The 16,601-nt window shown below is 36.3% G+C and overlaps 3 protein-coding genes across 6 annotated transcripts in view; all 3 read left to right on the top strand.

The window, feature by feature from the left end:
- Positions 1,550 to 10,677, top strand: LOC104730467 (probable tyrosine decarboxylase 2). 4 transcript variants are annotated; one of them, XM_010449639.2, is made up of 14 exons: positions 1,550 to 1,617; positions 1,771 to 2,026; positions 2,793 to 2,865; positions 2,994 to 3,224; positions 3,480 to 3,643; positions 3,731 to 3,871; positions 4,076 to 4,135; positions 4,373 to 4,537; positions 4,660 to 4,716; positions 4,936 to 5,000; positions 5,099 to 5,222; positions 5,389 to 5,526; positions 5,637 to 5,697; positions 10,578 to 10,677. In XM_010449639.2, coding segments are annotated over exons 1-14 (1,605 nt in total). In that variant the 5' UTR covers positions 1,550 to 1,615; the 3' UTR covers positions 10,646 to 10,677. The 4 variants fall into 4 exon arrangements, 3 of the variants coding, with proteins under 3 accessions (XP_010447941.2, XP_010447940.1, XP_019088908.1); XR_002034447.1 differs by lacking the exons at positions 4,660 to 4,716; positions 4,936 to 5,000; positions 5,099 to 5,222; positions 5,389 to 5,526; positions 5,637 to 5,697 and adding exons at positions 9,488 to 9,544; positions 9,809 to 9,875; positions 9,983 to 10,106; positions 10,278 to 10,400 and having other exon boundaries at positions 10,517 to 10,604; XM_010449638.2 differs by lacking the exon at positions 10,578 to 10,677 and having other exon boundaries at positions 5,637 to 6,263.
- LOC104730468 (uncharacterized acetyltransferase At3g50280-like) lies at positions 7,496 to 9,014 on the top strand. Its single transcript, XM_010449640.2, has one exon. The coding sequence runs from the start codon at positions 7,570 to 7,572 to the stop codon at positions 8,920 to 8,922; it is 1,353 nt and encodes a 450-aa protein (XP_010447942.1). The 5' UTR covers positions 7,496 to 7,569; the 3' UTR covers positions 8,923 to 9,014.
- Positions 11,390 to 16,601, top strand: part of LOC104730466 (uncharacterized acetyltransferase At3g50280-like) — a 6,917-nt gene continuing 1,705 nt past the window's right edge. The window contains exons 1-2 of the mRNA XM_010449636.1: positions 11,390 to 12,628; position 14,954. Of these exons, the coding sequence (XP_010447938.1) occupies positions 11,390 to 12,628; position 14,954 (1,240 nt within the window). The remainder of the gene's footprint in view (positions 12,629 to 14,953; positions 14,955 to 16,601) is intronic.

Below are 16,601 nucleotides of genomic sequence, written 5' to 3'. Positions count from 1 at the left end.
AAAAAAAAACTAAAACAAGAAAAAATCTTTTTATATATAGTTCGTACTTCGTACAGTAAGTCAATAACAGTATGTAAGTATGTTCCTTTTCTTTCTAAGTTATATGTACAGATAAATTAAAAATATATTTTGAAGTAGTTTATCCCATTATTATTTATTTGAACAACTATAAATATATGAGAATGCACCTAGTGTATTTGCTTACATATGATTAATCACAAAATAGGCATAAGACTGGTTTGGTATCATTATTATATACTAAAAATTAAAGTGGAGGATAAAACCTCTAACGTAGATGAACTTCAACCACACCATTGCCCCTTGATTCCTTGAAGCATTCATTTTGTGGGTTACCGTTAAGTCATCTATATCTCACGGCGATTTAGTCATCATTGCCTAATATAGATTGACACTTTAAATGACAAACATATACCATTAACATCTCAACAGACCAAACAGATTCGTCCACCAACCCATAGTCCCCCATACCCTGGCCATGGTGAAGAGTTCATCTATTTGACCCTTGTTGAAATCTCACTTAACATGATTAGTTTCTGTCCCTAGTCCCCTACTTTTTTTTTGAATGCATCATTGTATGATTTCTTTTTGGTCAACTGTATCGTACGTTGTATGGAAACGTTATGTTTGCAATTTGTATAGGGAACGACTATTACTCATATTACAATCTAACACTGTAGCTATTACTCATATTAATTTTTCTTTTCTTTTTTTCTGAGAAAATATGTTGAGAGGGGAATTTCAAGTTTGTAATATGCGATTTAAGATTTCTCTTACTTAATTAGTACTACATTGATGACACTGTAGCTATCGTTTTAAAACTTTATTATTGTACATTGTTTTATTTTATATGGCCTGGAGAACCGTTTACATAAACGGGGTTGGTGACGATGAAAAGTGTATTGTGAACTCAAACCACTATATGGAGATATAGAAGATCTAGAATATAGTGTTATTAATATTGTGAGCTTCTAGATCTATAGATCTCTATAGGAGAAGGTTGACAAAAAATACATTGTATAAACAAAGTAGTGGATGTGAATTAAACAACATACCATCATCAGTGTGAAAGACATTGTTGTATGAGTGTGACCCATAAGCTGACGAAAGAATGTACTATTAAAATCATATATTACTTTGGCTTATTCTACTGGTTAATAGTATTATTTAAGTAAATTACCCAAAATGGGAAAAGAAGAAGAATGCCAATATCTAAAGAAAAGACACGAGAATGTTACAAAAGTACAAAATGTTCTAACAAAGAAAATAATTTGTGTGGTGTCCATCATTTATGAATAAATAAATAAACCATAAACGAAAAAAAAAAAAAAAATCTAAAGAAAAACCAAAAGTAGAAAAAGATGCAACTGTGTAAGCATGTGTTATAAGTGTTTATTCGATTTTTTTTCGAAGTGTACGTATTATTATATATTTAATATTATGATAAATTCTACAATTATGATAATAGAGAGTGACATATTATATTATATAAACCCTCAAAGGTGAGCCTATTGAGTCATGCAATTTACAAAGCTTCCTTGATAAAAACATACACACAGATTCTTAGGGATACAATAGCTGCCAGTACCTTTTCAAGATGTAAGCATCTCCTCTAATCTCTACCTTTTCTATGTAAAAAATAATATATTATCGTTTCTAATTTAATGTGTTACACATATATATAAATATATGCATGAAATTTCAAAAAGAAAATTATATTCTGTAAAAATCCAACGTACACATGCATGACAGGGAATTTGGCAACGGCAACGGCACCGGCACCGACAACTGTAACTGCAACGGCAACGGCATTCGAAATGGTAACGGCATCGGCAACGGCAATGGCAATGGTAACGAAAAAGTTAAAGGAGCAAATGTGATAAAGATGAAACCAATGGACAGTGAATTGCTGAGAGAGCAAGGTCACATAATGGTTGATTTTATTGCTGACTATTACAGAGACCTTCAAGACTCGCCTCAAGATTTCCCTGTTCTTTCCCAAGTTCAGGTTCCCAATCATCTTCTCAACTTTTTCACTACGTGTCTATAAATGTGACCACTCATCTATATTAACATTTTTTTAAGTACATTTTAGGTTACGGTCTTTAAGTTTTGCTTATTTAATTTGTTTTATTTACGACCCCTAACGATTTTCCTAAAATAACATTTCGTAGAAACTCAATTAATGGAACTATTTAAATCGACTTAATTTGATACGTTTATTACCATAAATAGCTTGACAACATTTATACATTTCGATTTTTCCAAAAACAACTCTATGCATTAAATTTTTTATCCCATAAAAATCTTCAAACCTATTTTATTAAATCTTTAGAGACTGTATCTATATTAACATTTTTGAAGTACATTTTGGTTTACGTCCTGTTAAGTTTTGCTTATTTAATTTGTTTTATTTACAACATTAACCCTTAACAATTTTCCTAAAATAACATTTCATAGAAACTCCATTATTGGAACTACTTAATTAGACCTAATTTGACAATCCAAACAAAATTATTTATTCTAATAATTGACAGTCCAAACAAAATTATTATTTAACTAAACAAAACAAACTAAATATATAAAAAATTAAAATATATTTTTTTTTTTTTTAAATTTCCCGCGTATTAATTGTTTTTGTATGCATATATTATATCACGGTTAAAATCTAGTATTCAGGTACTGTTAAATATTTTGGATGTATGTATAAATATTTAATACGTTTTCTTTTTTGTTTTAAATATAATTAATACTTTGTCGGTTATTCGACGCAGCCTGGTTATCTCCGTGACATGTTGCCTAATTCAGCACCTGACCAACCTGAATCGTTGAACGAACTTCTCGACGGTACGTATAAATATTTTGTTATAAAGCATAATTTGTAACATTTTTGTTGTTAACGAGCAAAGTTAGTAATCATATACATATGTTACTTAAATGGGCTTCTTTTTTTGGGTCATAATTCTAATTTATAGACGTTACAAAAAAGATAATGCCGGGAATAACTCACTGGCAAAGCCCGAGTTACTTTGCTTACTATGCATCAAGCACGAGTGTGGCCGGATTCTTGGGAGAGATGCTCAACGCCGGCCTGAGCGTCGTTGGTTTCACCTGGCAAACTTCCCCGGCCGCTACTGAGCTCGAAATCATCGTTCTTGATTGGCTTGCTAAATTGCTACAACTCCCCGACCATTTTCTCTCCACAGGTTCGTCATTAATCTGATCTCATTCTTCTAAAAATTGAAAGAGTCCACTCACACATCCGTCGAGCTTAATGGACTAAAGAAATATAAAACTTGACGGAGTTAAAAAAAAAGATAATAGAACAAAAGGTTGATTAATAGAAAGTTTTATTTAAACTGTTATTTGATCTTAAAATGATTTAATAATTAAGAATTGTTTTTAATGCATTTTTCTTTGTGTCCAATATAATAATTTCAATGATTGAATGATTGAAAAAGGACATGGAGGAGGAGTGATCCAAGGGACAGGATGTGAAGCAGTACTTGTCGTAGTATTAGCTGCTAGAGACAGAATTTTAAAGCAAGTTGGCAAAACAGTACTTCCACAACTTGTTGTCTATGCCTCTGATCAAACCCATTCTAGTTTCCGAAAGGCTTGTCTGGTTGGTTGTAATATTTATTTTTTTACGTTTTAAAATACTAATTTACTGATTAATTAATCATTTTAACTGTGATGATGATACTTATAGATTGGTGGGATACATGAAGATAACATTAGGCTGCTCAGAACTGATTCGTCCACGAACTATGGCTTGCTTCCAGAATCACTTGAAGAAGCTATTTCTCATGATCTCGCTAAGGGTTTTATCCCTTTCTTCATTTGTGCTACTGTAATTACTTATAACCCCACAGTTTTTAACTCAAACTTAAAATCCACATTATGCATGTGTTGAATATAAATAGTTTATTACCATTTACAGCAAATTAAGTATATATATATATATATATATATATATATATATACTGTGTACCTACCTCTTTATAATTTAGGGTATTCCGTCCATTGCTAACTATAAAAGTGTGGTGGCTTTCAGGTTGGCACAACGTCGTCAGCGGCGGTTGATCCTTTGGTCCCATTGGGGAAAATTGCAAAGGTACTTAAACATAATATCTAATAAATAATCAACTAATTTGTGGACTGCATCACTAAATTTCTAACCAACTTCATCCACCGCAATAATCACCACTACTGCTTCGACAACCGCAATTATTAGACATCTGAATTTAGAATAAGTAAATTTAATTTGATAAATAAAAAAATTGGGTGCCTGACTATATATATATATAATTAGTACATGTCATTGAAAACCAAATTGTGTATGTTTTGTTAGAAATATGGGATATGGATGCACGTGGATGCAGCTTATGCAGGGAATGCGTGTATATGTCCAGAATATCGAAAATTTATTGACGGGGTTGAAAACGCAGACTCCTTTAACATGAATGCTCATAAATGGTTATTTGCTAATCAAACTTGTTCACCCCTTTGGGTTAAGGTATGTTTTACCTCTTTTTCCTTAATCTATTAAATAATTATAATCTAAGTTTTTTTATTCAGTTATTGTTTCTATTTAGTCAATTTATATCCTTATTTTTTGTGTATACTGGAATCAAACAGGATCGATACGCTCTCATTGCTGCTCTAAAAACAAATCCTGAGTATCTAGAATATAAGGTCAAGGTCTCTCATAATCATCATTTCGTTGCAAACCTAAAAGAACCCTCTTCCTCTTATATTGAAGATCTAATGAAGCGTATCATATATTTATAATAAAAATGTTGAACAAAATTAATAGTTGTCCTATCATCATCATACATCATCAGAACGTTGTATTAGTTAAGACGGTGAAACATGTTGTATGAGATGATACTTATATTTCAATGGATATATCAGGTTTCTGAAAAAGATGCCGTCGTGAATTATAAAGATTGGCAAATTTCTCTGTCTCGGAGATTCAGGTTAGTGACATTTGATATACATAAGCCTAATGCAAACGTATATGCATTAACCGCATTATTACATATGTGTATACTATTCGCGAATTTGGTTTATACAGATCATTGAAGTTATGGATGGTTTTACGGCTCTATGGTTCCGAGAACTTGAGAAACTTTATAAGAGAACATGTCAATCTCGCTAAGCAATTTGAAGATTATGTAACTCAGGATCCACATTTCGAGGTAATCAATTCGTATGAAAAAATAGGTTCATCAAAACATCAATGAACGTCACATCTATCTATATATATATATGATAAGCCATCCCATCAACATCTATAAACAAGTCCAGTCTCCAACTACTGAAAATAGATAAAATAATTTTTATGTCTAAATTATAACTTTATAGGTTGTCACTACTCGGTACTTTTCACTCGTTTGCTTTCGCCTTGTGCCTGTTGACGGCGATGAAGACAAGTGTAACCAACGCAACCGTGAACTGCTTGCTGCCATTAACTCCACCGGCAAGATCTTCATCTCTCACACGGTGAGTTTTATTTTATATATGAAGATAATTTTTGGTAAGAGTACTGATTTATTACTTCCCAAGAAAATGAATGAAAATTAAAATTTAACTAAATATTATATCATGAACAGGCTCTATCGGGACAATTCATTTTACGATTCGCTGTTGGTGCACCATTAACAGAGGAGAAGCATGGCAGATTATACAAAAACATGCCACTAAATTTACCCGCAACGGCAATTGTTAAGAATATTTTAAAAGAAACTGTTGAGAACTGAGTTCTTGATTAAATCTGCAACAAAGAGAAAGAAGAAATCAGTGAGTCGAAGAACAAAGAAGAAGAAGCAAAACTCATGTTGTCGGAGAAGAGACGACCTGAAGAGAGGAGTCAAGGAAGGAGAAGAGCAAAGTCAACATAGACTTGTGTGTTGTTGTAATGGGCTGCAGAGATGAAGAAAGGCCCATTTAAGTTAAAGTATAATGGACTTGTGTTTTGTTGTGTTTAGTTGTTAAGAGTTTAAGTGTGTAAGAGTGGTTGTTGAGAGTTGTTGTAGTAGTGTGGCTTGTGTGTAAGAAAGCAAGCCTATGATGTGTAAGAGTTAGTAACTAGGAGTGTGGTCTAATGTGTAAGAGTCATGATGGTCTTAAGTATGGGAGCATGTGGGAGGTGCAACTAGTAGAAGTAGTATAAGTATGATGTGTGTGTTGTAAGAAAGTATCTTTGAGATCCAATAAAGAAAATTTAGTCTTTTATGTTATCTCTCTAAGCTTCTTGTTCTTCACTTAAATAAAACTGAGAGTGAAACAAACACAAAGAGAAGTAGAGAGATGAGAGAAACTGATCTTACAAGTGAGAGTAAGATCCTGAAATGTCAACAGAAACCCATATTCCCATCTTATTTTATTTCGTTCAATAAAGTCCCCCTTTGTATTTGGAATAAAAATTTATGAAAACGCTTTGAACGTGTCTTCAATCAAATTTTAAAATTAAGAGAGTTGATGATACACAAAACATCAAATAATATAGAGTATCATTCAAACCATATGATATGATACATAGTACGGAATTATCGGGATTGGGAAACGAGATTCGTTTATTGGATCAGGGCCTGGCCTTACTATTAAATTCATCGACATATTTACCTTTTTCCTCAAACTATGCAATTTGTTTTCATTTTTTTTTTTTTTTGAATCAATTTGTTTTCATAATTGCTATCTTCTTCGATTCAAAACCATTCAATTTTGTTCTTCCTAATATCTGCGGCCTACGAACCGTCAATATTATAATAACCCAATAAATAAAATAAAAAACCAGCAGATCTGAGGAGATAGCGTCTACATGGCACATTTATTATGCACGTGAAACACACTATGACAAACAAATAAGACTCCCTCTGTTTCACAAAAAGTGTCATTTTGATATAATATAAACAAATTAAGAAAATTGTTTAAATTTCTGTTTTATCCTTTATAAATACACTAAAGTTTTTTCTCTTTCTAATTAATAAGCTCAAATAATAGGGATAAAAAATATATTTAAGATTAAAATTTGTATTGGAAACATAAATTGACACTCTTTTTGTAACAAAAAAAAAAGTGTCAAAATGATACTTATTGTGAAACGGAAGGAGTATAAAAAAAACCAGCCAGTAATTAAGTTAAAGTAGATAACGTCTGCATGGCACACTTTTTTATGCAAGTGAAACCCTAATAATAGACTAATAGTAACACTACCCAATGATAATGCAGTATGCACATTTGCCATTTGCGGATACGACATACAAAACCAGAGTAATAGAGTATCTAAACCAGCCAATAAGATAAGGAGATAATGTATATGTGGCACAGTTTTTGTGAACGTGAATAACACTACGGCATACAAAAAACCAGAATATCAAAACCAGCCAAAAAGATGAGATAACGTCTACACGGCATATTTGTTGTTATCCTAAGTGAAACACTAATAATAGTATAAATAAATGTACTAACACTACCAATAATAATGTAGTATGCACATTTCCGGATAAAAAACAAAACAAAACAAACATAATAAAAAAGAGAAAAATGGGAGATGAGGTAGTTGAAGTGATCTCAAAGAGCATAGTTCAACCCGAGAGCTACAACGAGGATTCGAATCGGGTTAAGATCCATCTTACTCCATGGGATCTCTACTTTCTTGGATCCGAATACTCACAAAAAGGTCTTCTCTTTCCTCAACCCTCCGACCCGGAGACCAACATCATCTATAGGTTAAAATCCTCTCTCTCTATCGCATTGAAGATCTTCTACCCATTCGCCGGTCGTCTCGTGAAGATCGAAAACGACGACGATGGAACGTCGTCGTTTCACGTCGACTGTGATGGTTCAGGTGTAAGATTCGTCCACGCTTCAGCTAGCTCCGTTTCGGTGAGTGATGTTTTAGAACCTGTCGATGGTACTGTCCCTGAGTTCTTGAAACGTTTTTTCCCGTGCAACGGAGTTAAAAGCCTTGAAGGTATCTCTGACTCACTGATCGCGATTCAAGTAACGGAACTTAAAGATGGAGTTTTCATCGGCGTTGGTTATAGCCACCTTGTTACCGATGGAACTTCGATTTGGAACTTCTCCAATATTTGGTCGGAGATTTGCTTTAACGGCTCCGATCATCGGAGAACATTTCCTCCTTTGGTTCACCGTGGATGGTTTCTCGACGGGATTGAGTATCCGATTCGCATGCCGGCCTCATTGACGACTGAGACACGGAACGTTGTTGGTACTTCATCGTCGATACTACTACAAGAGAAGATTTTTCGTTTCACGAGTAAAGACATCTCTGAGCTCAAAGCTAAAGCCAACGGCGAGGTTAGTCCCGATGACCGGAAGATCTCGTCGCTTCAAGCGGTCTCGGCGTATATGTGGCGGTCGATAGTTAGAAACAGTGGTTTGAGTCCGGAAGAAGTGATTTGTTGCGGGTTACTGGTGGATCTGAGACGAAGACTAGACCCTCCACTTGAGAAAGATTGTTGCGGGAATATGGTCGGGACCGCTATTACGACGACCACCGTCGAGGAGATGTTTAACAATGGCCTTGGTTGGGTTGCTCTGAAAATAAACAAAAGTGTTGCTTCCCAAACGAATGAAGAGTTCAGAGAGTTTGCTGCGGATTGGGTCAAGAACCCGAGTTTACTAGATGTCAATACTTTGACCAATTATATAGCCGTTACTAGCTCTCCTCGGTTTAATGTGTATGGAAATGATTTCGGTTGGGGTAGACCTATCGCGGTTCGAGCTGGACCAGGGATTACTCATGATGGCAAACTCGTTGCTTATCCGGGAATCGAACCAGGAAACATCGAGATTCAGACGTGTCTATCCTCTACTGTTTTGGCTAAGTTATCATCTGATGCTGAGTTTTTGAAACATGCATGTGTTGTTTAAGTATAATCATCCAAATTTATATGTATCTTTTTTTTATTCCGTCAACTCAAATGTATTTCGTATCTTGAATAATATGTGAATTTTATCTGATATGTTTTGTTTTGGTTGATAAGAGTTAATTACATCGTAGTTTTTAGATTATAGTTTGGTAATCTAAGACTAAGACCTCGAGTCAGTGGCAACCTCTCAAGAACTCAAGTGGGAGTGTTGAGAATTGAGTTCTTGATTAAATTATGCAACAAAGGAAAAAAGCTTTAATCACTGAGGAGATGAATAAGAAAAGCAAGAGAAGAAGAAGCTCATCAACTGAGGTAGAATATGCGTTGTCGACAAAGAGAGGTCAAGGACAAAGAGGAAGAAGCCAAGTCAACACAAGAAGAAGAAGTGGGCTTGTGCTGTTTGTAATAAGAGACAGTGGGTTATTAGTGAAGAAAGACCCAACTATATATGGAACTCATGTTTTGTTGTATGTTTGGTTTAAGTCTAGTTAAGTTAGAGTAAGTGAATAGTCAATTTATATAGGGACTTCTTTTCTTTTATTGTTGTGTATATTGGAATCAAACAGGATCGATACGCTCTCATTGATGCTCTGAAAACAAATCCTGAGTATCTAGAATATAAGGTCAAGGTCTCTCTTAATCATCATTTCCTTGCAAACCTAAAAAAACCATCTTTCTATATTGAAGATTCTACTAATAAAGCGCATCATATATCATATATATACATGTATATACATATTGATAATTAAAATGTTGAACAAAAATTAGTAGTTGTTCTTAGAGTTTGTTCAATAGATGTATATCAGCATATATCATTAGAACGTTTTTTTTAGGATGGTGAAAACATGTTGTATGAGATGATAATTTTATTTTAATGGATATATCAGATTTCTGAAAGAGATGCCGTCGTGAATTATAAAGATTGGCAAATTTCTCTCTCTCTCGGAGATTCAGGTTGATTACATTTGATGTTATATTTGTTGGTCCTATATAAGTCTAACGCAAACCTATATACAAATTATTACAGAAGCACATGGTATTCACGAATTTGATTCCTACAGATCGTTGAAGTTATGGATGGTTTTACGGCTCTATGGTTCCGAGAACTTGAGAAACTTTATTAGAGAACATGTCAATCTGGCTAAGCAATTTGAAGATTATGTAACTCAGTATCCACATTTCGAGGTAATCAATTCGTATGAAAAAATAGGTTCATCAAAACATCAATGAACGTCACATCTATATATGATAAGTCATCCCATCAACATCTACAAACAAGTCCAGTCTCCACCTATTAAAAATAGATAAAATAATTTGTATTTCTTAATTATGACTTTAAAAGTTGTCATTACTCAGTACTTTTCACTCGTTTGCTTTCGCCTTGTGCCTGTTGACGGCGATGAAGACAAGTGTAACCAACGCAACTGTGAACTGCTTGCCGCCATTAACTCCACCGGCAAGATTTTCATCTCTCACACGGTGAGTTTTATATATAAAGATATAATGACAATAACGAAATCTCATTATTTCTTTTTTTTTTGTAAGAATGCATATAACTGAATGAAAACTAACATTTAACTAAATATTATCAACAGGCACTATCGGGCAAGTTCATTTTACGATTCGCCGTTGGTGCACCGTTAACAGAGGACAAACATGTCACTGAAGCATGGCAGATTATACAAAAACATGCCACCAAATTTAACCGCAACGGCAATTGTTAAGAATATTTACAAGAAACCCATTATCATCTTTTTTTTTTGGCTTAATATAGTCCTTCTTTGTATTTGAAATAAAACTTATCAAATGACACAATTAGATAAAATAAAATAAAATAATATTTTTGCACCAATGTGATATAAGAAAATCAATTGGCCCATTCACATCCTTTTGCACCAATGTGTATTATTGTTTCAATCACATACAATTTAAACCACACAAAGAGAGGATAAGTATATGATTGATCTTAATAGTGTTGTGCCTCTTTTTGGTCGGAATTGGAACACCAGCTGGTGAGTGGAATGCACGTGAAACACACTACGACAAAGAAATAACAGAGTATCCAAAACCAGCCAACACGATAAGAAGATAACGTCTACACGGCATATTTTTTTAATCCTAAAGTAAAACACTCATAAATCATACTCTCGTTTTATAAAAATTGTCATTATGACACAGTTTTTTTTGTTACAAAAAAAATGTTATTTTATATTTTCATTGCAGTTTTTAATATTAAATCTCATTTTTATTCCTACTATTTCACCTTATTAACTAGAAATTTTTTTGTTTTAGTGTATTTATAAAAGGTAAAATAGAAATTTATATAATTTTCTTAATCTATGTGTATTGTGTCCGAATGATATTCTTTATGAAAAATAAATGAACTTAACACTACCAAATAAAAATGCAGTATGAACATTTTCAGATAATAAACAAAAACAAACATAATAAATAAAGAAAACAAAAAAATGGGAGATGAAGAAGAAGTTGAAGTGATCTCTAAGAGCATAGTTCGACCTGAGAGCTACAACGAGGATTCGGACCGGGTTAAGATCCATCTTACTCCATGGGATCTCTACTTTCTTGGATCCGAATACGCACAAAAAGGTCTTCTCTTTCCTAAACCCTCCGACCCGGAGACCAACATCATCCCTCGGTTAAAATCCTCTCTCTCTATCGCATTGAAGATCTTCTACCCGTTCGCCGGTCGTCTCGTGAAGATCGAAAACGACGACGATGGAACGTCGTCTTTTTACGTCGACTGTAATGGTTCAGGTGTAAGATTCGTCCACGCTTCAGCTAACTCTGTTTCGGTGAGTGATGTTTTAGAACCTGTCGATGGTACTGTCCCTGAGTTCTTGAAACGTTTTTTCCCGTGCAACGGAGTTAAAAGCCTTGAAGGTATCTCTGACTCACTGATCGCGATTCAAGTAACGGAACTTAAAGATGGAGTTTTCATCGGCGTTGGTTATAGCCACCTTGTTACCGACGGTACTTCGATTTGGAACTTCTCCAATATTTGGTCGGAGATTTGCTTTAACGGCTCCGATCATCGGAGAACGTTTCCTCCTTTGGTTCACCATGGATGGTTTCTCGACGGGATTGAGTATCCGATTCGCATGCCGGCCTCATTGACGCCGGAGACACCGAACGTTGTTGGTACTTCATCGTCGATATTACTACAGGAGAAGATATTTCGTTTCACGAGTGAAAACATCTCTGAGCTCAAAGCTAAAGCCAACGACGAGGTTAGTCCCGATGACCGGAAAATCTCCTCGCTTCAAGCGGTTTCGGCGTATATGTGGCGGTCGATAGTTAGAAACAGTGATTTGAGTTCGGAAGAAGTGATTTGTTTCCGGTTAATCGTGGATCTGAGACGAAGGCTAGACCCTCCACTTGAGAAAGATTGTTGCGGGAATATGGTCGGGACCGCTCTTACGAGGACCACCGTCGGGGAGATGTTTAACAATGGCCTTGGTTGGGCTGCTTTGAAAATAAACAAAACTGTTGCTTCGCAAACGAATGAAGAGTTCAGAAATTTTGCTGCGGATTGGGTCAAGAACCCGAGTTTACGAGATGTCAATACTTTGACCAATACTACAGCCGTTACTAGCTCTCCTCGGTTCAATGTGTATGGAAATGATTTCGGTTGGGGTAAACCAATCGCGGCTCGAGCTGGACCAGGGATTACTTATGATGGCAAACTCGTTGCTATGACCAACAAGAGAGAGAAGAAGAAAGGAAAAGTTTGTTGAATACTTTCTTCATTCAATTAATCAATAAAATGTACATGTGAGTTGTAATATATACAAATATCTATTCTGAGATAACCAGCTAACCAACTAAGCTAACCGACTAATTAATTTGAACCGAACAATCCTCAATAGTCCCCCTCAAGATGAGACGTATATGTTATGAAGACTCATCTTGGATTTGAGATGATCATGCTGATGAGGAAGCAAAGGTTTGGTGAGGATGTCAGCAACCTGATCTTCAGTATGTACATGTAGAAGCTTGATAAGACCCTTGTCTAGTTTTTCACGAACAGTGTGGCAATCCACCTCTATGTGTTTCGTGCGTTCGTGAAAAACAGGGTTGGTAACGATATAGATTGCTGCTGTACTGTCTGAGAAGAGAATTGGAACAGATGGTGACTTGATCCTCAAATCAGAAAGCAAGGTAGTAATCCACATCATCTCACACGAAGCAAGAGCCAAAGCACGATACTCTGCTTCAGCAGAAGAGCGGGAAATCGTTTGTTGCTTCTTGGAGCGCCAAGATATGAGAGATGACCCCAAGAACATTGTAAAACCAGTAGTAGAACGTCGACTGTCTCTACAACCTGCGTAATCAGAATCAGCAAAAGCTTTAAGTTGGAGATCTGGGTCCGCAGAATAAAAGACACCCTGGCCAATGGTGCTTTTGATGTATTGTAAAACCTGATACACAGCCGTGAGATGAGATGTGCGAGGAGCAGAAGAAAACTGGCACAACTTATTCACTGCAAAAGTTATATCCGGACGAGTGATGGTCAAATACATCAACCTGCCAACAAGACTCCGATACATCGCTTTATCAGGAAGAATTGCACCATCAGTCTTTGATAATTGGAGATGTGGAATCATTGGAACATCCATTGGCTTACAAGCCAACATACCAGAGGTGGTTAGAAGTTCAAGGGCATATTTCCGTTGGCAAATAGAAATTCCAGAAGTATTACGGGCAATTTCCAATCCAAGGAAATATTTCAAGGGACCAAGTTCACGTAACTTGAAACTCTGTTTCAAAGCCTCTGTTAATTGACGAGCTCCAGTCTCGGAGGTACTGGCAATGACAATGTCATCAACGTACACAAGAACGGCCAGGAAATCAGAACCATAACTCCGAGTAAACAAGGTGTGATCCCCATGACCTTTAGTAAAACTCAACCGAAGCAAAGACTCTGAAAATTTGAGAAACCATTGACGAGATGCCTGCTTGAGACCGTAAATAGACTTCTTTAAACGACAAACAGCATTCTTAGGCATAGGGTCCCCCTTAATCTCTGCATATCCTTCAGGTAACCGCATATAGATATCCTCATCTAAATCACCATTCAAGAAAGCATTGGAAATGTCAAGTTGAGTCAAGAACCACTTCTTCGAGGCTGAAACTTTGAGCAACAATTTCACGATGACCATCTTTGCAACCGGTGAGAAAGTCTCATTATAGTCCAAACCCTCCTTTTGAGTGTACCCTTTAGCAACCAAACGTGCTTTATAACGTTCAAGACTGCCATCTGCATAAAATTTCAAGGTGAAAACCCACTTGCATCCAATCACTTTCTTACCTGGAGGCAAACTGGTAACATCCCAAGTATTTGTTCTCTCCATTGCACCTATCTCCTTATCAACAGCTGCACACCATTCCTTGGAATTCTTTGCCTCAGCATAGGATTGAGGGATTGGAATTTGAGTGATGTTATTTATATAACTCTTATAGGATGGTGAAAGTTGTGAATAAGAAAGAAAGGAGGAAATAGGATGAGCAATGTCACTGTCAAGAGAATAACAATGATAATCACTCAAATGAGCTGGTGGTTTCTTAATTCTCGAAGTGGAAATTTGTGGTGGAGATGGAGAAATTTGTGGTGGTGAAAGAGGTTGAGGATCTGAAATACCTGAAGACAAAGAATCCATTGGTGTGAAGTCCACATTTGGAACCTCAAGCTTCTTAGAATCTGCCAATGGGAAGACATCTTCAATAAACTCAACATTTCGAGATATATATGTCACATTACTCTCCAAATCCATAACCTTATATCCTTTGTATCCGGCAGGGTAGCCTAAGAAAATGCAGGCTCTTGCCCGAGGTTGAAACTTATGTCTCTGTTTAGGCGAGGTTGAAGTGTAACACAAACACCCAAACGACCGGATACGAGTATAGTCAGGCATCTTACCAGAGAGAACTTCATACGGAGTTTTATTTGAAAGCAACTGAGATGGTGTCCGACTGATGAGAAAAACCGCCGTCAAGATGCAATCCCCCCAAAGAGTCAACGGCACATTCGACTGAAAGAACAAAGATCTTGCTACATTCAGTATGTGTTGATGTTTACGCTCTACAACCGAATTTTGTTCAGGGGTCTCTGGACAAGAATGATAGGAAATGATTCCCTGATCTTGATAAAGCTTTGTGAACTGCAATTCCTTCGCATTATCTGATCTAACACTCTTCACTTTTGAATTGTATTGTGTTTCTACTAGTTTGATGAAAGCAGGAAACACGGTTAGAACATCGCTTTTGTTCTTGAGTAAATAAACCCATGTTGCTCTGGAGTGATCATCAACTATAGTTAAAAAATATCTATATCCTTCAACTGTTTCCACTGAAAAGGGTCCCCAGACATCAATGTGTAACAACTGAAAATTCTCATTACAAATGTTGTTCTCAGATGGAAAAGATAACTTCCTCTGCTTAGCCAAATGACAAATGTGGCAATAAGCAGGCTTCTTATTCTTCTGTCCTTTAGTGCCCAAAACTGCAGAGATAGCATCCAATCTGGTGTAAGAAGGATGACCAAGCCTCTTGTGCCACACACCGACATCCACCACAACATTAACTGAAAATGATGAGAAGCCTGTGTCAAGCACATAGAGTTTTCCAATACGGCGACCTTTACCAATCATCACCCCCTTGGTAGGATCCTGTATTTCACAACAAGTAGGATCAAAGATCACTCTAGAGCCTATGTCGTCAGTCAAAGAACTGATACTGATCAAACTTAAACGGAACTCTGGTATGAACAAGACATTGGTAAGGAGAATGTCCTTGTTCAACCTAACCATGCCAACTCCACTGATCTTAATATGCTGTCCATTCGGCATATTCACATAACTCTCCACAGAAGTATCTAAAGATACGAAAACATCTTTCTCATGTGACACATGGTGAGTTGCACCAGAATCAATCACCCATGTGTCGTTTGATAAAACGTGTTTAGAAACCGCCAATATACCAATAAAAGAGTAGACTGGGTTAGAGAAAGAGATACCAGGGTGATCTAGAGGCGATTGGGAGGTGCTTGCTTCAGCCTGAGTAACAACCGGAGTCGAAGGTTGAAGCTGAGAGCTAAAAAGAGCAATGATGTTTTGAAGTTGATCTTCAGAGAGATTACCAATCATGCCTTCAATAGATTGTTTCGCAGGCATAGGAGACAAGGAAACCTGGGCAGCAACTGGTTGAACATTCTGTGGTTTCTGTGATTTCTCACCAAACTTCCCTTTTGGAGTGAATCCTGGTGGAAAACCATGCTTACGGTAGCAACGCTCTGCAATATGTCCCACTCGATTGCAGAAAGAACAAATTGGTCGACCTTTGTTTGGACCATTTTGAACATACAAGATAGTAGGAGCAGGAGAGAGTGCAGGATCCGAAGATACTTGAGACACTTGAAAAGTTGTAGGTGGAGTGACAGTAGTAAACGTCTTCAGGCTGTCATCTTGGTCCAAAATCTTGTAGACCTCAACAAGTGGAGGAAGAGCTTTCTTTGCTATGATCTGTCTGCGAACAATAGCATAAGACTCATTCAAACCAGCCAAGAACTTAACCGTCTTTGCCCTCTCTGCCTTCAAATGCAGACGAGCAGCTTTACCACAGACACAAGGATCATCTGGCTCCTCTGAGCCATCGAGTTGATCC

The sequence above is a fragment of the Camelina sativa genome, chromosome 12 (genome assembly GCF_000633955.1).
Source record: "Camelina sativa cultivar DH55 chromosome 12, Cs, whole genome shotgun sequence".
Lineage (NCBI taxonomy): Eukaryota > Viridiplantae > Streptophyta > Magnoliopsida > Brassicales > Brassicaceae > Camelina > Camelina sativa.
The sequence above is the reverse complement of the archived record's forward strand: the minus strand, read 5'-3'. Positions and strand labels throughout refer to the sequence as shown.

Bases quoted from the DNA above. Each gene is read 5' to 3' on its own strand.
- LOC104730467 (XM_010449638.2), top strand. The intron at 4,538-4,659 runs GTATGTTTTACC...GGAATCAAACAG, and splicing joins GTTCACCCCTTTGGGTTAAG to GATCGATACGCTCTCATTGC. The intron at 5,223-5,388 runs GTAATCAATTCG...ATAACTTTATAG, and splicing joins CTCAGGATCCACATTTCGAG to GTTGTCACTACTCGGTACTT.
- LOC104730468 (XM_010449640.2), top strand. From the start codon at position 7,570: ATGGGAGATGAGGTAGTTGAAGTGATCTCAAAGAGCATAGTTCAACCC.